The sequence below is a fragment of the Triticum aestivum genome, chromosome 3A (genome assembly GCF_018294505.1).
Source record: "Triticum aestivum cultivar Chinese Spring chromosome 3A, IWGSC CS RefSeq v2.1, whole genome shotgun sequence".
NCBI lineage: Eukaryota > Viridiplantae > Streptophyta > Magnoliopsida > Poales > Poaceae > Triticum > Triticum aestivum.
In genome coordinates this window covers 738,855,788-738,883,415 of record NC_057800.1, presented here as the reverse complement: position 1 = coordinate 738,883,415, position 27,628 = coordinate 738,855,788, and the positions used below count along the sequence as shown (strand labels likewise).

Sequence of the window (27,628 nt, the reverse complement as noted above, 5' to 3'; positions counted from 1 at the left end):
AACAATTTATGCAGCACTCAGCATCCTTAGGACATCGAGTCTTGTTCATCGTCGACCTCAATACTGACTATGTCGCCGAGTCGGACTCATCCGGGCTTATTCGGTCATGGATGTTCATTGTGGAACATTCATCTGGTCTGGTAGCCGCAAAGTCGGTGCCCGGCCATTGTTCACCGCAATGCCTCATCCAAGCACGAAAATGGAGGATGATGAGGCGATGATGAACATTATCCACAATGGAGGCATCTATGAAAACAGACAAGTGGATGGCTCCTAGGCAAAGGAACATCCACATTTGGACTCCTAGTAGACGTGCACCCAGCAGACATGCACCCAACAGTCGGACAGCCAGCAGCCTGACATGGATCCGGACGAGTAGTCGTTGTCGGGAGGTGACCCAAACATGAACAGAGCAGCGTTTTGGCAATGTGTGCGTGTTTGTGTGTGTGTGTGTGGGGGGGGGGGGGGGGGGGGGGGGGGGTTCACGAGCAAAAGCATTACAATACCTACCGCAAGGAAGTGATCCATCAACGCAATGTGAAGTAGCTCACCCATCAGTGATACAACATTCAAGAAGGCGTCAACAGGTTTTTGTTGTTTCTACAATCAAGTGAAACCCCAGCGGGCATGTGAAGCGCCAATCCAAGAGCTTATAAGTTTTGTGGCTTGTTGCTCTATGTGTTCATCATTTGGTCGATTTATGGCTTATTGGCTTGTTGCAACTTGTTGATCATCCATTGTCTTCCTTTGCAAGCATGTACGGGTTTGCACACTATATGACAATATGGAGTAGAAGCACTTCACATATATGCATTGTTGGTTAAAGTTGAATGGGAAAAGCAAGTAACTCGCGTCTATTGCCAAGTTCGTCAAGACCACCATGCTCAATGAAGATGAAGGTGACGATCCAACTTTGCCACACGAGATGGGCTTGCTTCAGCCAAGAAGGTGATTACCAACCAGAGAGGAAGTAAAGGAGGAGGATAAGCTAGAAGGGGCATCGGCCAAGGTCACAGAGAAATTTAAGGTCATCATGCCGAAGGAGGCAAGTGTCGCGCACAGGGCCGTCGACAAGGGTGGCCAAGGTGGGCGACCGCACAGGGCCCCTGAAAATCTGGGGGGCCCAGATCACACTAATCTAACGCTAATTATGTGGCACTTCCTGCATGGTCTTAGGATATGTACAATGGTTCTATCTTAGCAATACCACGTAGAATAAATGATGAGGTGGAGGAGAGAGAAATCATAAGAAAAGGGTTGTCTTCGGGCATGTACAATGGTTGATAAGGTAGTTTTATCTTAAGTCTTGCATGTAATTTAGAGATGACAAAACATTTTGCCTACGATAGGTCGTCTCTTAGCCTTATCTTCAATAACTAGTCATTCCTAAAAACGTGGTGAGACATATTGTTCTAATAGATCATCTATTGTCCTCTCTTAAATAAGATAAGACAAGCCTTTTCTTATGAGTTCCCTCTCCTCCACCTCATCATTTATCCTACATGGCACTGTTAAGATAGCACCATTGTACATGCCCTTCTCTTATTTAAGTGAAGACAAGAGATGATCTCTTAGCACAATATGTCTCACCATATTTTAGGAATAGCTAGTTATTGAAGATAAGGCCAATAGATGACCCACTGTAGACATATTTTTTTGACATATCTAAATTACATGCAAGATTTAAGATAAAACTATTTTATCAACCATTATACATGCCCAGTGGCCAGCTACTTGTTTCCTTCTCTGCGCACAATCCCACAGTCTGCTTGATTATCTCCCGTGCATGCATGGGATTTCTTTTTCTTCTCACGACAGCAGTTTTTCCGGGCATAACAGCCAAATCCATACGCCATTTATATCCGGATCTGATGGCTGGCATGTAATTGCATGCACGAAGATTAGGTAGGAAAGGAAATCATCATGGAGGAAAGGAGATCCCTCTATCCGTGGGAATTTTTTCACTGTAGACTTCAAGTGGAAACAACTCACTAGCAAATTAGGGGTGGTTATATCCCCAATAAGATTTGCTAGGCCTATGACAAGAAGTCAAAAGAAAAAAGAAGAGGGTACGGCTGCCATGGATCCTGGCAGACCCCCCAGAGTGAAAAATAAGCCTGAGCGATATAAATGAAAGGCATCTTTTGGAATTGTAGGGGGGCAAGTAAGAAAGGCATGTCTACTTGCCTCACGGACATAATATGTGCCAATGAGGTAGATTTTATTGGGTTACAAGAGACTATGAAGGGATCTTATAAATACTCCTTTTTTAGGAAGATAGACCCATATTAGAAATTTCATTGGGAATGGGTTCCCTCGAGGGGGAAGTCGGGAGGTATTCTGTGTGGCATCAATAAAGATAAATTTGATGTTCTCGGATCTAAACAGGGACAATACATCCTGCAAATGGACTTGTTTGATAAAAACAAGAAATGTAGTTGGTCTCTTCTAATAGTATATGGTGCTGCTCATGATGAGCATAAACCTGAATTCATCGCAGAATTATCCTCATTGTGTCATAATATCAAAAGACCATATTTGGTGGGGGGGGACTTCAATATTATTCGCCACAACAACAACAACAACAACAAAGCCTTTAGTCCCAAACAAGTTGGGGTAGGCTAGAGGTGAAACCCATAAGATCTCGCAACCAACTCATGGCTCTGGCACATGGATAGCAAGCTTCCACGCACCCCTGTCCATAGCTAGCTCTTTGTCGATACTCCAATCCTTCAGGTCTCTCTTAACGGGCTCCTCCCATGTCAAAATCGGTCGACCCCGCCCTCTCTTGACATTCTCCGCACGCTTTAGCCGTTCGCTATGCACTGGAGCTTCTGGAGGCCTGCACTGAATATGCCCAAACCATCTCAAACGATGTTGGACAAGCTTCTCCTCAATTGGTGCTACCCCAACTCTATCTCGTATATCATCATTTCGGACTCGATCCTTCCTCGTGTGGCCACACATCCATCTCAACATACGCATCTCCACCACACCTAACTGTTGAACATGTCGCCTTTTAGTCGACCAACACTCCGCACCATACAACATTGCGGGTCGAACCGCCGTCCTGTAGAACTTGCCTTTTATCTTCTGTGGCACTAATATTATTCGCCACAGTGGTGAGAAAAACAAAAAAACACCCCTATCTCATTTTTCAGATGTTTTTAACTCTGTTATCCACCTGCTTGGTTTAAGAGAAATTCACATGGCTGGGGGGTGCTATACGTGGTCCAATAAGCAGGAAAACCCAACCCTTGAAAAATTGGATAGAGTGCTGATGTCTCCGGAGTGGGAAGACTTATTTCCCCTCGCTTCGGTGAGCAAGCTAGTTAAGGAATTATCTGACCACAATCCCCTACTATTGGATGGTGGGGTTGCCTCATCTAGAGCACCAGGGAATAGGTGCTTCAAATTTGATAATGCTTGGATTAATAATCCAGAGTTTCTTCCCTTAGTGGCTGATATTTGGGCTAGGCCAGTGTATACTATTAACCCCATTGATGTCCTAAACATTAAACTGAAGAGGTGCAAGAAATTCTTCAAAGGTTGGGGGTCCAATGTGTTTGGGCATAATAAGATCAAGAAGAGACTTATCAAACTTGAGTTGCAAGAGTTGGAGGCGATTGAAGAGTCCACTGGGTTGTGCGGGGAGGCTTACACTAGGAAGCTCGATATCCTAGTAGAGCTCAACGAGATGTATGTAGAAGAAGAGCTTCATTGGCACCAATTCTCTAACGAGAGATGGTTGTTGAAAGGAGATAATAACATTGACTTTTTTCATAAAGTAGCTAATGGGGGTCGCAGGAAAAACTCCATGAAATCTCTTGAGTACGGATCTGTGACTATAGAAGGGACCAAAAACTTGTTGTCCCATGCCACAGAGTATTATAAAACCCTTTTTGGGCCGGCTCCGGGTAACCTTTGCCATATCGATGCAGACTTATGGTCTCAGGAAGAGAGGATGACATATGCTGATAATGAAGACTTAACTCGACCTTTTTCTCTTGAGGAGATTAAAAAAGCCCTTTTTGATATGAGATCCAACCGTGCCCCTGGTTCGGATGATATACCTGTTGAGTTCTATCAACATTGCTGAGAGGTGGTTTGATGAGGACATCTCTGCCACAGTTGCACCCACCGCGACATCAGTTATTCCATCTGGACCTATGACTAGAGCACGAGCGAGACAGATAAATGACCAGGTACTATCGCTCCTTTGTACATATGATTTAACTAATGAGAATATTATATTACACTCATGTTTGGATTTACTTGTACTCAGGAACGAAGGTGTTGGAGAGATAAGGAGGAAAAACCGCATGCAGATGGAAGATGAAAAATGTTGCACGTTGATTCCACAAGCAGCAACACTATTGACATGCAAGAAGGTACCTAGCCACGTACGTGCTAAAGTGCAAAAGGAGGAGAAGGAGTATTAGGCTTCCTGGACCGGAGAAGGCCACGTCCGCGTGCAGCCCACACCGTCAACAGCTAAACAAGGAAATAAACTACATGTGGGCCGGCTCATGATTCTGATTTCTTTCAAGTCGTAGCCGACCAGGATTCGTCTACGCGCAGGCGGCCGTACTCTAATAAATAGTTAGCTACTGTTAGGTTTAGATCTCGGGTTTTATTGTATTGTTTAGCCATCGCTACAATTTCGCATCTACGAGACGTGTAGGACTACCGCCTTGTCAGATCCACAGTGGAACCCCAACTTTTCATCTAGTTCGTGTGCCCAGTTTATTATCCGCAATTTCAGTTGCAATTCACCTTTGTTCTTGCCGGTTCTTCGGTTGCTTGCAGGAACTTGAACCTTGTTGTTCAGGTTGATCGTGCCTACGGCAAGGTCAATAACCATCGGAGATTGGTTTAGCGATTGTCGAGGCGTATCGTCGGGTACGGTATAGCCGGATCGTCAAGGTCAAAATCCACCAAATCGATAATTATCCCCACTCTCATCGAAAGATCGGGCCGCCGACACATCATGGTTGCCCAGGATCTTTTCCGTCTTTTCGAGTGGTTTTATGAAGGCAAGTTGGACGTGCAATGTCTAAACTACGGCATTATAACTCTTTTACCCAAATCGGCAGATGCTACAAAAATCGAGCAATATAGGCCAATTTGCTTACTTCGTTGCCCCTATAAACTCATCACCAAAGCTACGGATATTAGAGTGAGCAAATATGCCTATAAGCTGTTTAGTGTCCAGCAAAATGCTTTTATTAAAGGGAGACACATTGTTGATGGTATTATCTCCCTGCAAGAAGTGTTGCATTATACTCATATCAAAAAGCAAGTGGGTGTGATCCTTAAACTTGATTTTGAAAAGGCCTATGACAAAGTTAATTGGGATTTTTTGCTTGACTGCCATGAGAAGCGTGGGTTTAACTCTAAGTGGTGTGGGTGGGTCTCTCAAATCCTTAAGAACGGCACGGTGAGTGTCAAGATTAACGATGAGATCGGCCCTTATATACAAAGTGCTAAGGGGGTACGGCAGGGTGACCCTCATTCCCCCTTTCTATTCAATATGGCGGCTGAATGTCTGACTAAAATGGTGCTTTCAGCACAAAAAACGGCCTCATTAAGGGTTTGGCGGCTGACCTTATTGACGGAGGTGTTGGTATCCTCCAATATGCGGATGATACGGTGGTATGTTTTGAACATGACATTGATAAAGCTATCAATGTCAAACTTTTGCTTTACCTATTTGAGCTCATGTCAGGATTGAAAATCAATTTTGACAAGAGTGAGATTTTTACTATCGGAGGGGATAACGAGACTGACTTAGTATATGCGGACATGTTTAATTGTCAAGTGGGCACACTGCCCATGAGATATTTGGGTGTCCCTGTTACATATTCTACCCTTAAGAACATAGAATTGGATTTCCTGGAAGGTAAGATGATTAAAAAACTGGATGCCTGGATTGCTTATGCAACATCATCAGGAGCCAAACTTACTCTGTTGGGGTCCAGCCTGGATGGGATTCCATCTTATCTTATGTCGATGTTTCTTTTCAATAAAACTTTTATTGAAAAAATGAATAAACATCGCAGACGATTTTTCTGGAGGAAAAAGAACAAGAAACATGGATACCATATGGTGAAGTGGGATAGAGTATGTCGTTCTAAGAAGATTGGGTGTTTGGGGATCAAGGATCTTCATAAGCAGAACATTAGTCTACTTGTTAAATGGTGGTGGAAGCTTGAAACAGGTGATGGCCTGTGGCAGCGGATTGTGAGGGCCAGATACTTTAGAAACAAAACAGTAGCTAATATACGGACCCGTTTCTCGGGTTCTCCGTGTTGGAAAGCTATCATGAAAGTCAAAGACACATACATGGCTGGAAGGAAAGTTAATATCAATAGTGGTAACCTGGCAAGAGTCTGGCACGATCCTTGGGTGGATGATACAGTTCTATGTGAGCGCTTCCCAGATCTATTTAGTATTTGCCATGACCAAGAATGCACTGTTGCCTCCTGGGTTGCAAAGGACTATAATCTAGGTTTTAGACGTAGATTGTTTGGAGAGTTGAATGACCAATGGGCTTGGATGGTTGAGAAAGCCAGGCAGCTGGCTTTGACTAGCCCTCCGGATACTATCTCATGGAAATATAATAGTAAAGGAAAATTTACAACTAAGTCCGTTTATGAATGGCTAGAAAAGAACCTATCTGGCCTCAATTATAAGTGGGTGTGGAAGGCCCCTATCCCACTAAAAATTAAAATTTTCTTATGGCAGCTTTTTCAAAATGTTGTGCTTACAAGAGACAATATGCGGGCTAGGCAGTGGCCTGGGGATCCTACTTATTCTTTTTGTACAAATATTGAAACAACGAACCATCTGTTCTTTAATTGCCCACTTGCCCGCATAGTTTGGGGCGTACTGGGAATGACGGGTGGAGCATCTTGCTGCCCCCGATCGCTGTGGCAAAGTTGGGCGTGGCTGTATAGGTTTTTTCCAGGAGGGGAAAAGTTTTATATGATGATTATCGCTGCTGTTTGCTGGGGGATCTGGATCCTTCGAAATAAAGTCACTTTTGATAAACATATTGCTCGCACTCCGTTGGAGGCTGTTTTCACTGCATGCTCTTTTATGTTATATTGGGCAGGTTTACTTAAAGAAGATGACAAGGTGAAGTTCCAGACGGGTGTGAAGAGATTGGCTCAGGCGGCTGCTACATTGGCGGATAGATCATTTCCTCATGGCAGACTCCGTCTCGGCGACAACGACGGGATCCAGATCGGCTAGCTGAGCTCCATTGGTGTTTTCTGATTTGGCTTACCACTGGGGTCTGATGCCCGCTGGTTATGGCGTCTTTTGGTAGTATTTTGCCGCGGCAAAACCTGTTAGCCAGTAGTTTTATCGTGAACTCGTTTTCAGTTGGGCAGTTGCTTGTGAGTGCCATCAGGTTTTCGCCCCACGGCGGATGGTCCGCTCTAGGATCATCATGCAGTGGGTTTCCTGTTGGTGCACCAGCTCGCTCTTCCCCTTTCAGTCTCCTTTTGCATTTCTCAGTTCGGTCTAGTTCCCCTTGTGGGTTGTGGTTAGTCGGCAAAAACTTGGATACTGACTGATGTATTTCCGTTGATTGAGAAATTAATGGAAAGGGGTGAGAGCCCGGTTGGAAAAAAAATAGGGAATAAAAAAACCAAATGCAAAAAAAATGCACTTGCTATTTTACCCAACAAAAATATACACTTACTATTTTGAAATTAATAAAAAGTTAATGCACCTTTTTTGAAGGAATAAAAGTTAATGCTCCCAATAAACTAAAATAAAGGAAGTATGGTTTTTTTTAAATTTGGGGCCTTGTTTTATATTTGTTGTTCGTATCACACAAATGTGTAGCCGTAAGTACTCTGGTGCGATATGATTCATGTGATTGGTTGCTCAGCAGTGCATGCAAGCGCAGATCATAGAGTATTATCGTCTTGGATGACATAAGAATTAGTCAGCCATAGGAGAAACCTTTTTTTTCGCACCGGGGCCCCAAATTCCTGGAGATGGCCCTAGTCGCGCACAATGACGTGAAGGAGAGAAAGAAGGCAACAATATTTGGCAGCTTCATAGAGATGCAAGAAAAGAAACTCAAGCTCCAAGAGAAGAAGTTTGAGATCAAGGCCGCTTTAGAGGATTCCAAATTTGTTGTTCGTGAAGACGTTGGACTTAGATCTCGATGCGCGAAGATTGTCCTAGCTTACTTTGTGGGCTTGTTTAAGCGCTTCATGCAAGTGGAGGGTGTCGGACCAGCCAAAGAGTGAGGTATTTGCCACGGACAGCCAAGCTGGGGTCCGAAGAAGGAGGTCTTTGGCATGGACAACCAGACTGACAACTTTTGAAATCGATTGGATGTAAAAGCTTATTGAACATCCGATGCCTTTTGGCTATGATTACATATGTTTGCGATTATTAAAGATATGCTTAAATTAGTATTGATCTACATATGCAAGTCAAATGGAGGAGGCCGAACCAGGGGCGGACATTTGGGGACTGTGGTTGGACGGCCTCCGCCTCTATCCGCGTTCGCAGAAATGTCCGGACATGTCTCCGAACATATGGTGAAGTCCATTTCTGTGAACCACCTTGGAGTTTCTTTTAGTTAGGTCCTCAATTTTCCCCATCTCTAAAAATATATACATTTAGGACCCTGTTAAGTGTCACATGTCGGCTACGAGCACATGTCATCTACGAACCTTTTAGAAGATTAGTTTAGTTACGCAAGGATGGAAACTTTAGTTGGCAAGCATGTCAACTTTCATGCTTCAATTTATTTTTGACAGAAACTTGTCGCGTGTGACTGAAATTTGCTATCCCTGCGTGACTGAAATTACCATCGAAAAACATCAGGGCGGAATGCCACACATCATTTTTGTGTGGTGGGTTGAGACGAGTGTTTGTGATCCTCTCCATCGAGTATTTTTTTTCTTTCTTGAGGTGTTCCTCTTCAATCATAGAAAAGAAGATAAATTATTGATAGTGGTCTTCTAAAAAAAAGAGAAATAAATTGACAATAGCCATTTAATAAAAAAAATAGAGAAACAGAAAGATTAAAAGAAAATTCGGCGGAGTGCTGGCTGTGGGGTTCGAACCCACGCGCAGCTTGACTGCAGAAGATCTTAAGTCTTCCCCCTTAACCACTCGGGCAAACCAGCTCCTTGTGATATATTTCAAATCCCATCTATATATATCTTATTGTATTTCACCAGCATAGTACATTTGTTGACATGTTTCATTCTTTTATCCATAACATAAAAAAAAAAAGCATGGTTGCCATCTACAGTACATGATACGTTCCAGGTAAAGCTTAGCTAACATATGTCTAAAAAACCGTGCCATTCATATTATTAAAAACCTTCACGTCACAAAACACTTATGTTCCATTTACCCGGTTTCTCCGCCAAATAATTGGACGATTCCTTTTCTCCCTATATAAATTGTAGAACACCTCTCTACTTGGACAATTCCCCAGAAAAATTATGCAAGCAAAGATAAACTGTTCTACAGTCTTTCTCTCAAAAGAAAGAAGTTCCGTTACATGACTAGAGTCTTTCTTCCACTACGGCGGTCGTCAGCTGCCGGCTGCTCCACTCCAGCACGATGGTCTCCCTGTGCTGCACCGGCTTCGGGTTCGAACTCGAGGAGGACGCCTCTACGAAGCACGACCTCGCCGCTGCCGCCGACTTCTTGCACCTGCTCATCCTCACGCTCCTCATCATCTTCCCCTCCGGAACCTTTGAAAACAGCGGCAAAACATGTCAGCGCATAGATCCTCTCCTCTCTGAATCTATCCGAGTAGCTTGCTTTGGGGGAATCTTTTGGGGTGTAGTAGTTCTCACGTTCGGGGTGTCGTAGCCTCCCTCGGACGCGTCGCAGAGATCCAGCGCCAGCTTCCTTAGGAGCGGCAGCTGTGATGGGGAGCAAATTAGTGATGGGTTGCAGTGGTGCAAAGGCTTAAAATAGATTGGAGAAGGCAGATGGACGTAGGTACCTACCTCTCTGATAGCATCTGTTATAATGGTTCTTCCAATACCTCTACCCTGCAGTTTTCATTTTCAAGATTCAGAAGAAAAAAGAACTCTTTACACTTTGAACTACTTTAAGCTGGTTAGGAGGATATTCGAATCTTTGAGGGTAAAATTCTTGTTTCTTCCGCTGGATTATTAGTTGTAATGGCTCGATTGAACTTAGGTATAGAGTTTTTCATACTCACGGTGTGCCTAAGCAAGACTTCTTCCAAAGCTTTACAATCTAAAATAGAATCAACCCCATCAAGTGTTATCTGACCACATTCCTGCATATATCAACAAACATGAGGTCCATAAGAGACAGGATTTAGCAGAGAAATCCACAGTTTCGGTGTCCAAATAAAAACTATAGATATAAAGTACCCCCATACAGATATAAGTAGGCATGTAAATTTGGAACCTTGAGTGTACCCTCCGACCCTCTTTAGTTCAACCAAATGAACTGTATTTTCAGAATTCACTTCGTTTTTGAAACTTCAGTTCAATTGGTTGAGCTAAGTAGGGTCAGAGGGTACCCTAAAGGTTCCAGATTCGAACCCTTGGATATAATTTTACGCACATGTGCCATGTAATATCCACAGTTAGTTCATGCCCACCTCAAGTTGTAAACATGCCAAGTTTGGCCACCCAGAAGAGATTATCTCTTGAGAGTCTGTGGGTCAGGAAAAACTCGAATCATCGAAATAACAAATGGATTCATATAATGAACTTGAAGTAAACTTACTGGAGTCAAGGAGTTTGCAACCAGACAGCAAAAGTTCAACTAAATTGCAATTCTGTGTAAGAATTGTCAGATCATCATTTGTGATCCATGGAGTAACCCACTGGAGCCGTAATATTCTTAATGCTGGTGCCATTGTTTGAAAGCTAAATGAAGTCAAACTGCCGAGGCAATAGTGCAGGCATAGCACCTGAAGATTTGTTGACGATTCCAATAGATTTCTTACAACTCTGTCAGAGATTACCTGGATGCAGATCATACAATCATTATACAGTGAAAGGAACAAGTAGTTATATTATTTAATAGTACAGAGGAGGGCACACCTGAAACCTAAGAACCAAAGACTCGAGAAACGGGCAGATCTCAGGAAGAGCATGCAGGATATTCTCTGGTAATGTTGTGCCAAGGCCAACTGTCATCCGCCTTACTTTACTAAAAGAAGGAATGAGGTCATCAACTCGAACAGGGCAAAATGCCCAGCCCATTTCTACATCCTCTAAATAGCACGTACTGGTTATCTCCTGAAGAAACCTGCCATACTTGTTACCGCTCGTGGATTGTACCTCACCCTGTTCAAACAGTAGGTTACGGCATCCAGCTGTTTTCAAGCAGCTCAAATTAGAGTTTCTTCGTATAACTGGTGCAAATGAGACCATAGAAACCTGTAAGTTTTGTCCCAGGAAAAAAACATAAGAACCAGGTATTATCATATTAGTGTGCACAGTGATGGTTCTGCCATGCCATAACAATAAAAGAACTGATTAACAGTGAACTAGCACTGCACTTTCAAAGTTTGCCCTTTGCAGCCATCAGAGCAACACACTTTATATAGTCCTGCCATTCAAATATAAAAGCACAAAAGTTTATCATCAAAATCCTATGTTCAAAGGGTCTACAGTTTGTTATGTGTTCTTGATAAAAAATATTTGGAAAATCTGTAATATTGTTGGTCTATAGTTCCAAGCTCAATATTTGTTCAATCAACTAAACAGTGTTTCGTTCATAAGAAGATTACAATATTTATTAGGAAAATGACATTCTTTAAAAAAAATCAGGAGAAGAGTCTAACATATATAGCATGGCAAGTACATTGAACATAAAATATAATTTAAAAAAATCATACCACAGTCTCCGAAATATCAAGATACTCAAGTGAAGAGCCAACGAAGTTGCAGAGAGCACCATCTGCAAGTGATGTCTCCCTTAAGCATAAGGACTTCACAATATTCATATTACTCACTAGCTGGGACATAGCAGCACAACTAATACCTATAAATAGAAGAACTCACATTACCCAGATTAATCATGCCAAGTTATGGCTCAGTTGCAACAGAACCTTGGATAAGGAACAAAAGGTATGATATTTAAATATTTAATTACCTTCACAGCCTTCCAGATGCAATTCTTGCAACCTAAATGCCATAACATGAGCATGTTCATCCTTATGGTAAGAAAAGCCATCTGAAGGATCCAATGAGCATAGGGTTTGAATTGAATGATTTCCAAACGATGTATAAGAAAGAATCATCGAGTGCATTTTTCTACAATTCAACAGTAGTGTAGATATACCATCGTCTGTCAACAGGGTGCAATGTTTAATGTTTATATAACACAGGGAACTTTTCAGCATGGATATCTCCAGCAAGTTCATATCTGTACACAAAGACAGACACAAAATAAAAAGAAACCCAGTTACAAGGTCGCAAATAAAATATGCATACTTTTAAATCACAGAAAATTTCCCATACCAGTAATATCATTTCGGCCTTCCAGTATCAATTTTGATATATTTGAGAAAACTGGGTTTACTGAGGTCCCATATAATCCACTTTGCATGTAATAGCTAGATAGATTTTGATTCACGTCACGCCGTACTTCAGATCTAGAAGATATAATCGAGTACTTGGATAGTATAACGCTTGTATCAATACTCAAATTGATTTCATTAATCCATGGACATCTCAGTAACAAATACTGCAAATCTTCAAACTGAAAGAGTAAACAATAGGAAGCTATGAATGTCCTCAATTCTGGAAATGCCCACTTCATCCATAAAATTGCTGCACCAAAATGTACATTTGGACATTTGGAGAGATCCACAATGCGTACATTTCTAAATGACAAGGTTTTAGCCTTCTTCACCAGCCCATTGTAATGGTTCAAACATCCATCGTTAACATCGCTCACTATAGTTCTCTTAAATACAGCATCTAGATCAGTGGGGAGCGCCGATATGTATAGGAATTGCGTAGTTAACTGGGGACATCCCGAAAGTACTATTTTCTGCAAAACAAAGTCCTCATCTTCAAAAGTAGTGTATAATATCCGGAAAAGGGAGAACCAAAGTAAAATTCAGAATGCAGCACAAGATTATTCCAACTGCCATATCGAATCACATGAAGCTTCTAAGAAGATTTATATTCAACCTAAAGCTTTTCAAAAGTGCCATATAATGGATAGAACATATACAACAGTCGTTCGAAGATGAAAATTTATGAAGAGGTTGTACCCAGTTTGGATATGGTTACTCAGTTGGGAACGTAGTATTATAATTTTGCGAAGCAAGAAGAGGAAAATAGTCATTTTAAAAGACCACAATTTCTAGATGTTTCAAATTTAATACAGCAACAATAGTGCACAGAAGTGGGAATGAGGAAAACCTTGGAGTATTCTGTTAATCGAATACGGTAACTATCCAAGTTGTCATCGGTAACTGTATACAGTAGAGTTTGCAAACTGTCCTTAAGCAGATTAAGAATCATACATGCAGCATTGTTCCCAAATTCAAAGCAGTTTCTCTTTGTACCTAAAGTGGGGTTGAAGAGTCAGAACATAATGCATGAAAGAGAGGTGTGGGGATTGCAATATAGAGAAAGATAAAATATGAAATTGCATAAAACAAGTGCTCCAAACCAAGGAGGCATACCTGCTGCAAATCCTAAAGGTAAAAGGCATACCCTAACCTGCAAAAGAAAATTATATACGTTAATGAACATGGCCAGACATCTGCAACCAAATTGTACTACAAATGTGTGTGCATAGTCAATAAATATGCCAATGTGGCAGCAAGCTTTGATGCCACAAGTCAGGTAATACTCATGTTGCAGAAAGGTGCACCTTGCTAAGAAGGGAGAGTTGGTTATCTGCTGAGTTGGAGACTGATTGTTCACAGGATTGCCTACTTGCGGAAATCCAAGATAAAATTGCTTCACACAATTGCTTTTCACTGGAAATGGTCAGGAAATCCATTTTTCAGCACAGAGAGGAAAGCATAGCAATCTGGCCACAGAAAAAACATTGAAAATACATAAAAACAGACCTATCCACAGTCAGGTGTGGGGATTCAATGGTGGAGCACAGCAGATCATAAGGTATATGAACAAATGACCTACTGGAGATAACTTGTACCTGCATGACATTCGTACAACAGTAATTACAAGTGAGCAACATCTCATGCCAGAGCGATAACTGTTGAAGAACATAATGGGCCTGTTTTTACAAAGAATTCTCATATGCACTTCCAATCAACTAGTAATCCTCACTTCTAGTCAATAGGTAAGTCGGCCTCACATTAATTAAACAACATAATTTCTGACAAACTGGGATGTCTTCTCAAAAACAGCGTCGGATAAAGCAAAGACATGGTAGGTCATATGTTTACCATTAAAAAAAGCAACAAAGTAGAACAAATGCCCGATGTTAAGAGCGAGTAGCTGTTTTTTGAAAAGAAAAGGGAATAGCTTATTTAACTATGCATGGTGCAAAGGGTGTTTCGTCTCTGTCCAAAATCATGTAGAATCATAAGCGCAGACGCAATGCTACAATTAAGAAAGACCGCCATCAAGTGTGACCTAAAGCAACCCTTTGCCAAGCTGCCCCCTGCCTAGAAGTAGATGGAACTGCATATAGACAGATATATGCATTTCCTCCCTAATGACTTCAATTAAAAAGTGGGATCATCCTTTTTTTAGAAGTCAATTAGAGATAATGAGTCATCAACACTGAAATCCACAACGGTTCAGTAATCATAAACTGCTAGCGGAAGCGGTAATGTATGAACAGAAAGGCACACAACACTGAAACAGAGTATAGTTGTACCTACAAAATTCTGAGCTAGATATCCTGGGCATACGTCTTCAACAAAAGTAACCCCTACAACCACATAAAAAGTAGAAAATCATATGAGCAAAATTTTTTTTTGCAAGAAAACTATTACGAAAACATTACACTCACCATGCTTTTGAGCGAAGAACCAGGCCTCGATTATGAAATCCAACGGTACCACCATGGAGGGATTTCGAGATCTCACGGTTCTGAACCACCTTTCACAGTCCACTAGAAGGCTCTCGACAGCGAGAAACAGAGCACCCTGAGCGGACAAAACAACATCACACTCCCACATCAGAAGCTAAGCACCACAGCAGGACCATACGCAAACATAACTGAAGCCCAAAGTAAGCAAAATGCACCATCCAAATGACCAGCACTCAAGCTAATTGGTAGCATTAGTACATGAAAGCTGCATTCAAGGCTCAAAAGAAGAACTCCGAACATGCTGATTTCACTAGGATAAGCTACTGACAAGAACAAGGGAGTTGCTGATTTCACTTTCACTAGGATTAGACGGCCTCCACGCAGAAGATGATCAGGGTACCTCCAGCAGCGGCAGGAAGTTGTGATGCGAGATCGCGAAGCTCCCGGGAGGCTCGAAGAGGTACCGGAGTACCTGCACGGCGGCACCGAGGTCGCAGCTGATCCGCACGTAGCCGCTGCCCGATTCGCTGCAGCCACAGAAATCGAGCTGACTCGCTTAGTCGCTTGCTCGGGAGATGAATCATTAGCTCGGGAGCTGGGTGTTCGCTGACCTGAAGCTGCCGCCGAGGAGGGCGCGGAAGTAGGAGGAGCTCTCGATGAGCCTGCTCCGGTCGGCGCGGACCGCGAGGACTGTCGGGGACGGGAGGGGGCCGGCGAGGGCGGAGACGGGGATGGGGGGAGGTGGGGGCGCGGAGGATGGGGATGCTGCCGCGTCGGTGATCTCCAGGACCACCGTGTCGGCGGCGGCGGCGGCGGCGCCATCTTCCCCGTCGCCGGCGGCGGACATGCGTGGCTGGATACGGGCCGCTTGTTTCGAGTACGGCGGATTTGAGTGCGGATGAGAGAAGTCCACCCTTGGTAAATATGGGCCGGGCCGGGCCGGCCATGACGCGGCGCAAGCCCAACTACGATCAGTCCCAAGGCTATTTTTTTTCTGTACTAGCTTTTTTTTAGCGAAAAGGGCCCAACGGCATAAATGAGGAAATGCTAAAACTCTAACGTCAAATTTTTAGGCATGGGAAATCAAACATTTTTCATGGCAATTTATGTTGATGTGTGGATGGCAAATCCTTGGGGTGCCGGGGCCTGTCTGTTTATGCTTTTCATGGCAATTTATGTTTTCTGTACTACATGTTAGTATAAATAAGTTCTTCAGAACACGATAGAAAAATCACATTGAAATACTTGGGGTGCCTAGGCCCTGTATGTTTATGTTTTCATGGCTATTTATGTTTTTTGTACTCCCTCTCTTTCAGTTTACAGGGCGTGCGCGTATCCCTAGGTCGTCAATTTGACCAACCTAATACAAGTCATATATTACAAAAAATATACCAATATAAATGTTCTATTTTCAAACTGTATAATTTATGTGTTATATAGTTTATATTAAAGTGATAAAATTGACAACCTAAATATACGTGCAGGACTTGTAAACTGAAACGGAGGGAATACTAGATATTACTATAAATATGTTTTTCGAAACACACTAGAAAATTTACATTGAGATCCTTGGGGTGCCGAAGCCATGTCAGTTTTAGCTTCAACAGGCCTCAAATCAGTGTTGGATTACTTCGCTTGCAAAGTTGCAGTGGTTGTACTTGCAACGTTTGCCGAACACCCCAGTTGCAGGATTAGCTGCATATTTACTCTCAAACCTATATATGCCAAAGGAGATAGTATATACTCCCTCCGTCCCATAATATAAGATCGTTTTGTATACTAATATATAGCTACAGCAAGAGGCATTTATTATTCTATTTTATTTTCATAAAAGAGAGGCCACCTTTTCCGATTTCTATTAAAGAAACCAGGGTTCAAAACTTACTGTGTCAAATACATAAACTGCTCAAACCAAATAAGGAAGGGCAGACCCAAACTAATTAACTTGCGGAAGCTCGAGCTAAAGCACAGATCAACATCAAGACCTGGGGGGATAGCATAAAGAGAACAATATAAGACTCCAGCTTCATTACAGCAGAAGAGGAAACAGCTAGTCTGTCCACATGAGACATCTACATATCTGAGCTACAACTTACAACCAGACTGTTCTTGGCATGTCAATGAATGTAGCTAACTGAAAGCGCGGCAATATACATACTTCATAGAAACATGGTTCCTACTCCAGGTACCCTGGATGTGCGGAAACAGCTCTACAAAGGAGCCACACACAATCAACAACAGAAGAAATCTCAGAATACGACCCGTCCATATAATCGAATTGAACCTCCTGCTGCTCCTTGGTAGATTCCCAGGGTGATGTTGTCCATATCAACAGCACACTTCTCTCAGCGGAAGCCATTTCTCCATGTCTTGGGCTTCAGAAGGCTAGGCTCTGTTTCACAAATGATGTCACGGAAAACTGGTAAGTACTGTATATTAATGCAGCATCAAAGTTTACACTGAAAAAATGTGCACTGAAGAGATGAATAATTTACATACAATTGATATTTACTCCAGTTTGGGGTTGTAGTACTAGTCATGCGGTTATCATTATCTTTGGTGTGTGCTATTACAGTTATCTAAGCACTTGATTAAATATGCTCTCTGCTCTAGTGTACTCCGTAGTAGTTAGTGTAAGTGTGCATGAATCAGGACCCACTTAATTATGTAGTAGTAACTAGCTAGAGCAAACAGATCCAGCTCGAGTAGTAGTATATGTGGAAGGATGTCTGAATTTGTTGCTGAGATGTGACAAATCAATAGAGAAGCAAACTGGCGCGTGCGTACCTTGATGACGGGCATCTAGAAATTTTGACACAAGGCAGCTTAGCCGTTGCTGCAGGCATGCAGGGAGACTCTTTACGCCAGGGCAGTTTTTAACGGTAAAATATTGGAGGGATGAGTATGCTTGCGGCCCGTCTGGTAGGGATGACAGGGTTTTGCATCGTGCAATGTGAAGGACCTCCAATAATGGCATCTCTCCTGATTGAAATTCTACTGATCTCAACTCACCGCACCCATTAAATATTATTTCCTTGAGGGACGGCGGAAGATCGAGGACCCCTGTTAAGCTGTCACACTCCCGAATGTCTATTTCTTCTAAACATGGAAATATAATATGCTCCTCCCTGGAACTGGCTGATGGCCCTTGAATACTCAATGGCACTGACTCTCCTGCTGCGGCCTACTGCTGAATATGAACTTGAGCTTGCTGCAACAAGTAATTCTCATTTTCCTCAGGGATGCAGGGACTTTGAAGATCTCAACCATGCTTTTACAACCATATATATTGAGATACTCGAGACGAGGCAGGAGCTCACTCGAGGATTCTGATGCTGTTGATGGCTCAGCTACAGGAGCTTGTGCATATCCAACCAGTTGTTCGCAGGATATAATCTTTAGACTCCTCAAAGATACCAAGCTTCGGAACTCTTTCTCTGGCCGGTGAACAAGCGCAGCAGAATCTTTAATGCATAAGCGCTGAATCTGCACAAAACATGCACATAGCTCAGTTACACCCAACCTAAAGCCAATTAACTCCATATTTGCCAGAGGGAAATCATCACGATTCCATTTTTCCATGACGCCCACCACCTGTGTCAGACTATGGTCAGCTGCCACAGAGGTTGTTTCTGAGTCATCATGCCTTCGCAGTGTCAGATTGGTCAGTGAAGTCATATGTGTAGGTACCCACAGGAACATTTCTTCCTCACTTCCCTGCATCTTGAACACACTGAGCTTTGGTGATTTAGCTTTTGTTGACAGCTTTGGACAAACATTTTCTTGTCCTGACAACGCTGTCGTCTTTTCACAGCCTATAACAGACAACTTCTCAAGCTGAGGAAACATTATCTCATCTGCTTGAGATCCATTGACTGGTCCCCATCTCTCAAAGCTCGTTAATCTCTCAATATGAGAACCTTCAATGCAGGAAATGCTGAGGGTGCCATACCATAATCCCCACCAAACGGTGCTTCCGGTAATGCGGTCAGCAGAGGGCAGTTCTGGATTGTAAGTTCCTCAAGCCTAGGAAATACAATGTGTCCTCTTTGAGTTCCTTCGATTGCCTCCCATCTTCCAAAGCTTTCCAAGTCATCCAAGTAGAGCACTTTCAATGATGGAAATGCTGACCGTGCCATTGTACCATAAGATTCTCCAAGCAGTGTTGCTTCTGGTAATGCTGTCAGCTTTCCACAGCCAGCAATAGATAACTTCTCAAGCTGAGGAAATGTCATCTCTTCTCCTTGTTCCTCGTTATTTATGTCCCACCAGCTCTCCAGACATTCCAGAGATTTTAGTGTAAACTCCTTCAGATTTGGAAAAGTGAAGGGTCTATCACAACTGAATAATCGTTGCAGTTTTTTACAATGAGAAAGATGGATCTCAACCATGTTTCGCCACAAAGCCATCCATGTCGGAAAGGTGGTGCCTCCGGTAGGATTCTATCCTTACAGCTTGCAGACCATCATGAGGTTTGAGACCCTCGAGCACTCTTGCATCATTGATGCAACCAACAGTCCATTTTAATGTGAGTTCTCGGAGTTCCTTTTTCTTTCCGAGATTTGCCGCTTTTGCATCTTCTTCGGTCACATTCTCTAGCTGATGTAGGTCCAGCTGATAACTGTTGCAACTCTCCAACACTGCTGCGCTCAGAGCCAATCGGACCTGCTACAAAACATGTAAGTGTCCGTAGGGAAATGAGTTTTCGGAGGTCACTAGGCATTTCCTCATCTCTGGACAACCATGAGTGTAGAGGTGACGGAGGGCAGTCATATACTTCATTTGTCTTGGAAGCCAACGAAGCTCGCGGCAGCAAGATATGTTCAATGTTTGCAGGTTGTATAGAATGCTTATATCTTCAGGAAGTGATGCGATACCACTTCTTGAGAGATCAAGGTACCTCAGGTGATGCAGATGCTTTGATTTCAAGGGAAATGATCTGCTCCATGTACAGAGCCGTAATGCCTTCAAAGAGCTGTATTTTGATAAATGCTGCAATGGATCTTCCATATAACAATCACACAGAAGTGTCTGCATAGCTGGAGATCTTTTCGCCATAGAATCATTCAAAATAGTTTCTGGTTCTTCACAAGACAAAAGTAAGTGGCGAGCTGTATCTGAAAGCCACTCAGTCTGACTTGGTTCCTCGGGTGCATGAGCACATTCTTTTTCCATTGTCGACAGTGCAACATCATGCATAAGATCGTGAATTTTACATGTATGTTGGGAATAACTATCCCCGATGTGCATAGTTCCGTGGAATGAAACTTGGACTTGCTTCACATCCACAAAGAATGACCTTGAGGCTAGCTCACTGAAAATCCGCTTGCCAATGGTTTCAGGACTAACTTCATTTTGGTGCTGAATAAACCCATGTGCGATCCACAGTTGGATCAGCTTGTCCACATCAATCTTGTAATCTTTGGGAAACATAGCACAGAAAGCAAAGCACTGCTTCATCTGCGACGACAAGTCATTGTAGCTGAGCTTGAGTATTGGTAAAATTCCAGATTCCTCAGTGCAAACATTGCTTCTGCTTGATATAGCTTTCCATTCTTCCTCGCTGCTCTTTGTATGCAGCACAGAGTCCAGTGCTGTTGCTGCCAAAGGAGAGCCACATCATCTCTTGACAATTTCACCAACCATATTAACTAGCACGACAGGCCTTTCTTCATCTTTCTGCAATCTGAATGCTCTCGTCTCGATAATTTCCTGTATGAAATTATCCTCCAAAGGTGCGAGATTATAGGCTTTAACTGTACCCATTATTTTTGCAACTCCTTCATCACGAGTAGTTGTCAGAACCACACTACCCTTGGCACCATGTGTTAGACGGGCCTTGAGCTTTTCCCACTTATCACTCTCTCGGTTCCACACGTCATCTAATACAAGGAGGAATCTGCGTCCACTTAGTACATCTTGCACTTGGCCTTTGTTGGGACTTGCTGCTTCAGCAATTTTTTTAGCCAGAGAATCAACATCGAAGTTGTCAGAGACACAAACCCAGATCAGCAACTCGAAATGCTTCTGAATTTCAGGTTCATTGTAAATGAGCTGCGCTAAGGTGGTCTTGCCTAGCCCCCCTATTCCAACAATGGGAACAACCATGAGACTTTCATTGCTGACTTGACCAAGTAGTATATCAACAATATTTGAAGTATCTTGGTCTCTTGATCTGCTGATGATTTTCTTTGGATCGAAGATAACAGGATCTGTCTGCCTCCACTGCATGGATGCTGGTACTTGCTGCTGATATTTAAACCCAAAGGCATTCATCTCAGCCACAAGAACCTCAATGGCCTGCACAATGCTGCAGAGCTTCTTCCCCATTTTGTCACGGAATGCAAAACGGTTGTGGGTGGGGAAGAGTTTTACTACCTCGAAGCCGAGCTTGCTGTAGTGCCCATTCTTCTTGGCTTCGCGGCGGAGCGCCTCATACTTGAACTCGTCGAAGATCTCGTTCGCCTCATAAGCCACCCTCTTGACCTCCTCAAGCCAAGCCTTGGCCCCTTCTCTGTGGGACGCCGCCTGCTCAGCATCGGCGACGACGTCCAGGATGGCCAGCAGCTTGCGTTTGAGGATCCTGTGCTGCTGCTCCATACCCTCCATCACCTTGTACTGGTCCAGCAGGTAGCCGGACGCCTTCTCCTTCACAATAGACAGCAGTGGCCCAACTACCATGGTGGCCACCAGCTCTGCCATTGGTGTGCTCAGAGCTCGCGACACACGCAGAGCACAGGGAAATACAATTGCAGTCCAGGGTGGGGAAGAGAATGGTGGTGTGAGCAAGCCAAGCTTGCAGATACTTGCTTCTGAACAAAGGAAGCCAGTGCAAGTATTGACTTCATGGGGGACAAGTACATGCGTTTGGTTGCTTCCAACGATTACCACAATATAAATTAGCGGTTGTACTTCTTCCAAGGAGTAAAGTTTGATCTGCACTCCTCGAAATATTCACAAGTCAACTGTCGAATCTTGCAACAGCTCAGCACTCGGTATTCTTTCTAGACAATTAGCAGAGCCAAATTAGAAATAAACTAGTCACTGCAGCTGGCAGTACCTCAGCACAGGGCATTGTTTCTTTGTTGAGGTATAATAACAGGGACAGCTAACTGAGCCTTCTGACATGGCACGTTAATAGCTGAGGCATCTTTATTTCTTATATTGATGATGCCCCGGTAGTTGCTGTAGGAATGCATGCTACTTACCGATGGATTTCTGCAGGCAAACCAAAGAAATGGCTATCAAGTACCAACTCAGCTTGCCAACCTCCCCTAACTTACCAAATTTTGGGCTTGCCAAATGTTGGCATACCAAATTTTGGCTCTCAACCCAAGCATGCCCCCAAAAACAAACTTGAAATAACACACTAGCTGTGTGTTCTTTTCTGTTTCTTCAAGGCTTGTTGAGCTGTGCCCTCAGCATTAACCCTTTGACTACCTGTCTGTCTGGACCTTGTGTGTGTGTGTGTGTGTCTGAACCTTGTTGGATGTTTGGCTTGGGCATTTGCTTTATAATATAAAGCGGGGCGAAAGCCTTTTTCGGTAATAACACACTAGTTAACTTTATCCATTGGTTCTGTTAGAATATTTTTCTTTGCTAGCTGTGTACTCTAAGTAGTAAATAGCTAAAAAGGCTAGACTCAAGTTATGGCATGATCCTTGATAGTTCAGATTATTGGATGAGAAGTACACTTACAACAATACAAAAAAGGTTCAGATCCATGGTATGACTGTTTTTCAGGTCTTGAGTCTATTTGGAGAACCTCCTTATATGCATACAACAGGATCTTGTCAGGAACCGGACAAGGGTTTTGAGTGAACTAGACTCTTTCTCACACGAATTCAGAGATGAATTTGGGGAAATTTCAGCTAGGGTTTATATCGCAGAAAGAGGAAAGTAGCAAGCACGCCACCGGCGGCTAGGGTTTATACCCGATTACAATAACAGCATGTCCAAAACTGAGAGCGAGGGGTGGCTTTATAGCCATTACAGAGAGAAAAGCAGAACAGAAAGTGAAAACAGAGCACATGGCGTGTCGGGCGATGAACAACGTCACTCGGGGCGATGATAGCCGTTGGATGAAGGATCCACGACTCTGATGACAAGCCAGTGGCGAACCGTTATCTTCACTGGAGAGCCACTGGATGGCAGATCGATGGTTGATATTGCTTCCGGCACGCAGAAACAGGGGAAATCTTCAGAGATACAGTCACTGGCCTGACAATTCCCCCCCGTTGAGACAAAGCTTGTCCTCAAGCTTGGAAGGAAGGAAAAACCTTCTGTATGAAGGCCGAGTCCTCCCAAGTGGTTGCTTCTTTAGGCATGTTGACCCACTTGATCAACCATCGGACGACTGGAATGTTGATATTGCCTTGAGGCCTGGGAATTAGCTTTCTGTCCAGTATTGCTTTCGATTCCATTTTTATCACTCCATCAGCATCCACCAAGGGCAAGTTCTCGGAAGGAACCACTTTTGGGCCAATGTGCCTTTTGAGCTGGCTGACATGGAAGGTATTGTGCAGGAGACAGCCTTCAGGTAGAAGGAGTTGGTAAGCAGCTCTGCCCACTCGTTGCAAAATTCTGAATGGACCATAGAACTTGGAGTGCAATTTGAGGTGTCGATGCAGACTCAATGATGTGTGTCTATATGGTTGCAGTTTCAAGTAAACCATATCCCCCTCCTCAAAGGACCTTTCATGTCTGTTTTTGTCAGCATAATGCTTCATTCTTTGTTGTGCCTTGGACAAATTTTGCTTGATCACTTCCAGTGCTAGTTCCCTGTTCTGCAGTAAATCTTCACTGTCCTCAGAAATGGAGTCAGGTAGTGCAGATTCGGCTACCATGGGTGGAGGAAATCCATACAAGGCTTGAAAGGGGGTCATTTGCAGTGAAGTATGGAAACTTGTATTGTACCACCACTCAGCTAGGGCTAGCCAGCCATGCCACTTTCTTGGCTGTTGGAAACACATGCATCTCAAGTAGTTTTCCAAACATTGGTTCACCCTTTCTGTTTGGCCATCAGTTTATGGATGGTAGCTAGTGCTCATGTGCAGTTTGATGTTGAGGGATTTGAACAATTGGTGCCACAATTTGCTGGTGAAAATCTTGTCCCTGTCAGTGACTATGACCAATGGCATTCCATGTAGTTTGAACACTATATCAGAAAAAGCTCTGGCTATAGATTGGACAGTTATGGGGTGTTTCATAGCAATGAAGTGAGAGTATTTTGTGAACCTGTCAACAACAACCAGAATAAGGTCCTTGTTCTCAGAAGTTGGTAATCCTTCCACAAAGTCCATACTAATGTGGGCCCAAGAAAAATCAGGGACTGGCAGGGGCTCAAGCAGGCCAGGGTAAGGAGTGTGCTCAGCTTTGTTTAGTTGGCACACAGGGCACTGTTTGATGAAGTTAATAACATCTTGTTTGAGTCCATGCCAGTGGAATACCAAGTGTACTCTGTGATATGTTGCTCTTTCTCCTGAGTGGCCTCCTAATTCAGAGTCATGGAATGTTTTTAGTATGTCCTGTCTCAGGGAAGTTGCAGTTCCAATGACAATTTTGTTTTTGTATCTCAAGATACCATTCTTGTAGGTGTAACCAGTGGAGTTATCTTTGCTTGTGGCACACTCAGCTATGAGATCTTTGACCTTTTGATCTGCAACATAGCTTTTGAGGACTTCAGATATCCATTTTGGAGTAGTAAAACTAGTGGAGAGGAGGGAGATCATGTGCTTCACTCTTGATAGGGCATCAGCAACTCTATTTTCTTTGTCCTTTTTGTACTCCATTGTAAAATTGTAACCCAACAACTTTAGCAAAAGCTTATGTTGTATTCCCTCAGTTAGCTTTTGCTCTTGAATGTATTTCAGGCTCTCCTGGTCAGTTCTGATAATCAGAGAAGTTGCCAGGAAGTAATGTTTCCATTTTTTACAGCCTCAATAATTGCTAGAGCTTCTTTGTCATAGGTGGACCAAGTTGCTGCTTTGGGTCCTATGGATTTACTGAAATAAGCCAGGGGTCTTCCCTCTTGCATTAGTACAGCTCCCAGACCATATCCACTTGCATCAGCCTCTAGGATAAATGGTTTGGAGAAATCTGGCAATGCCAGAACAGGAGCTTGTGTTAGCTTTTCTTTAATAGCTGAAAATGCTGCTTGTTGCTCTTGCTGCCAGGAAAAGGATCCTTTCTTCAGACAGTCAAAAAGGGGCCTGCAAATTATGCCATATCCCTGAATAAATCGCCTATAATAACCACTCAGGCCCAAAAAACTTCTGAGTTCAGTGACTTTTGTGGGAGCTGGCCACTCCTTTATAGCAGCAATTTTTGTGGGGTCTATTGCCACACCTTCCTTGTTAATAACATGACCCAGATATTCTATCTCAGACTGTCCAAAAGAACATTTGTCCAGTTTGGCATATAAGTGATTTTCTTGCAACACTTGGAATACTTTCTTCAGGTGTAGTTTGTGCTCTTCCATGGTCAAACTGAACACTAGAATGTCATCAAAGAACATTACTACAAATTCAAAAGGGCCAAACAAAAAGTTCATAAGAGCCTGGAAGGAAGGGGGTCCATTTGTTAGCCCAAAAGACATTACTAGGAATTCAAAGTGCCCTTGCAATGTAGAGAAAGTTGTTTTGTGGATGTCTTCCTCAGCCATTCTTATCTGATGGTATCCACTTCTGAGATCTATCTTAGAGAAAATTGTTGCTCCTTTTAACTGGTCTAGAAGATCTTCTATTATGGGAATGGGATATTTGTTTTTGATGGTGATAGCATTCAGTTTTCTGTAATCAATACAGAGTCTCCAAGTTCCATCCTTCTTTTTGACCAGGAGTACAGGAGAAGAGAAGGGGCTAGTGCTAGGCCTAATCAGCCCAGCTTTGAGGAGCTCGGCAATGATTTTCTCTAGAGCTCCTTTCTGGTGGTGAGGTACTCTGTAAGGTCTCTGATTCACAACTTTTGCTCCTTCTACTAGTGGAATTCTGTGGTCACAAGCTCTGCTTGGAGGCAATCCAGTAGCTGCACTGAATAATTTGTCATACTGCTGAATAAGTTCTTGGAGCTCCATAGGGATGGGGTGATTAGCAGCATTTGTTACAGTGTGACAGGTAGACAGGAGGAAAAATCCACAGACAGCTTGATCCATCAATTTTTCTGCATCATCTGTTATTTCCACAGGGGAAGATAATGGCACAGTTTCATCCACAAAAGTGGCTTGAGTAGTTGGTGTTGCATTAATTCTCATTTCCATCTTAATGAAGTCCATCAGCACAGGGCTGTATTTTCTTAACCAATCCACTCCCAAGATGATATCATATCCCTTCAGTTTTAAGACTCTGAAGGTGTCCTGTAGCGGTATGCCTTGTATTTCATAGGGGCAGTTGTGAGAAGTGAACTCACTCCACAGAACTCCTCCACTAGCTACTAGCACTTTGATCTTTGGGTTTGGAGTAGGTGCAATAGGTAGTTTTGCAGCTATGCCAGGAGACACAAATGTGGAGGTGCTACCACTGTCCACAAGTGCAGTAGCCATTGTTTTGCCCATCTGAACAGTTAAGATAAAAGTGTTCTTAACTGCACCAATGCCCATAGCAGCATGCATAGAGACTTGGAGCACATAATTATCAGGAGGTGGTGCAACTTGGTCTAGCTTAGGATCTTCAAAATCTGTGACATAGATGATTTCTGCATTTTCTTCTTCCTGTGCTTGCAATGCTTGTACTTGTGCTTTTTGGCTCATTCTACACACTTGTCTGTGGCCAGGCACCCAAGGTTCTCTGCATTTGTAGCAGACTTGGTTTTGCTTTGCTTGTTGTATGATTGTGTTTCTGTTTTGTATTGGAGCAGCAAGGGGTGGTTTTGCTTGGCCAAATACCACTTGTCTTTTTGGTTGAGGGATATAAGACTTGGGTTGAGCAGGAGCCCCAGCCTTTTCCATTCTCCTAGCATACCACACTGCTGTCTGCATATCTGTTGGTTTAAAACACTCCACATGGCTTCTGATGTAAGGTTGCAGCCCAGAAAGAAAACTGGTTACACAATAGTCATTGGGTATAGCAGGGTTTTCTCTTCTCATGCAATTCACCAGCTATTCAAACTACTCCACATACACAGCTACAGTTGAGGTTTGGGAAATAGCATGGAAAGAATTGACAATGTCACAAGCAGAGTCTATAGAAAACCTATCTGCAAGATAAGAGCAGAATCTATGCCATGGCACATTGTGGGGGGAAAATCCCGTTCCTCTCCACCATTGTATAGCCGGACCTTGCAAATAAGAGACTGCTAATTCGGTTCTGTGCTCTAATGGAGTCCTTGCAGCAGCAAAGTACTGTTCTATGTTCTGAATCCATGACTCTGGGTCAGTACCACTGAATTCAGAAATGTTCAGTTTGGCTGTTTTTACTGTGAGCACATTCCTTCTTTCCTCGAATGGGGAGTGAGGTCTTTTATTTCTGTCTCCTCCATCTGGCCACTCCTCCTGTGCATGATCGTCCACCTGAACTGGTTGATGCTGGGGAGGTGGGACTTGAGGTGCTACAGCTCCGGTGTTGGCAAAATTGGGGTGACGATATGGCACTTTCGGTGTACCATCCAAATTGAGCTCTTTTCC

The 27,628-nt window shown here is 43.2% G+C and overlaps 1 protein-coding gene, 1 non-coding gene and 1 pseudogene across 8 annotated transcripts; all 3 read right to left on the bottom strand.

The window, feature by feature from the left end:
- Positions 1-9,077: 9,077 nt before the first annotated feature.
- TRNAL-UAA (transfer RNA leucine (anticodon UAA)) lies at positions 9,078-9,161 on the bottom strand. The gene has a single exon. It is a non-coding gene; the product is annotated as a tRNA-Leu (tRNA).
- A 162-nt stretch (positions 9,162-9,323) lies between these two features.
- Positions 9,324-15,897, bottom strand: LOC123063629 (BTB/POZ domain-containing protein FBL11). Of its 7 annotated transcripts, none has more exons than XM_044487504.1 (19): positions 15,621-15,897; positions 15,410-15,536; positions 14,989-15,124; positions 14,858-14,907; positions 14,075-14,163; positions 13,873-13,981; positions 13,682-13,718; positions 13,416-13,561; positions 12,504-13,038; positions 12,325-12,408; positions 12,136-12,216; positions 11,879-12,024; positions 11,079-11,417; positions 10,759-10,999; positions 10,631-10,686; positions 10,220-10,300; positions 10,002-10,046; positions 9,846-9,914; positions 9,324-9,740 (listed from the first exon to the last, which is right to left on the bottom strand). In XM_044487504.1, the coding sequence occupies exons 1-19, from the start codon at positions 15,854-15,856 to the stop codon at positions 9,549-9,551; spliced, it is 2,799 nt and encodes a 932-aa protein (XP_044343439.1). In that variant the 5' UTR covers positions 15,857-15,897; the 3' UTR covers positions 9,324-9,548. The 7 variants fall into 7 exon arrangements, 5 of the variants coding, with proteins under 5 accessions (XP_044343439.1, XP_044343441.1, XP_044343440.1 ...); XM_044487506.1 differs by having other exon boundaries at positions 11,879-11,940; XM_044487505.1 differs by having other exon boundaries at positions 12,136-12,408; positions 12,504-12,744; positions 12,865-13,038.
- A 1,073-nt stretch (positions 15,898-16,970) lies between these two features.
- Positions 16,971-21,711, bottom strand: LOC123063627 (disease resistance protein RGA2-like; annotated as a pseudogene).
- Positions 21,712-27,628: the final 5,917 nt, after the last annotated feature.

What these genes read in the sequence shown, in the direction of transcription:
- LOC123063629 (XM_044487502.1), bottom strand. Translation starts at nt 15,856, where the DNA reads ATGTCCGCCGCCGGCGACGGGGAAGATGGCGCCGCCGCCGCCGCCGCC. An exon ending in AACTCTCCCTTCTTAGCAAG is followed by an intron (nt 13,719 to 13,872) that starts GTGCACCTTTCT and finishes TTTCTTTTGCAG; the next exon opens with GTTAGGGTATGCCTTTTACC. An exon ending in GCATCTGGAAGGCTGTGAAG is followed by an intron (nt 12,025 to 12,135) that starts GTAATTAAATAT and finishes TTCTATTTATAG; the next exon opens with GTATTAGTTGTGCTGCTATG.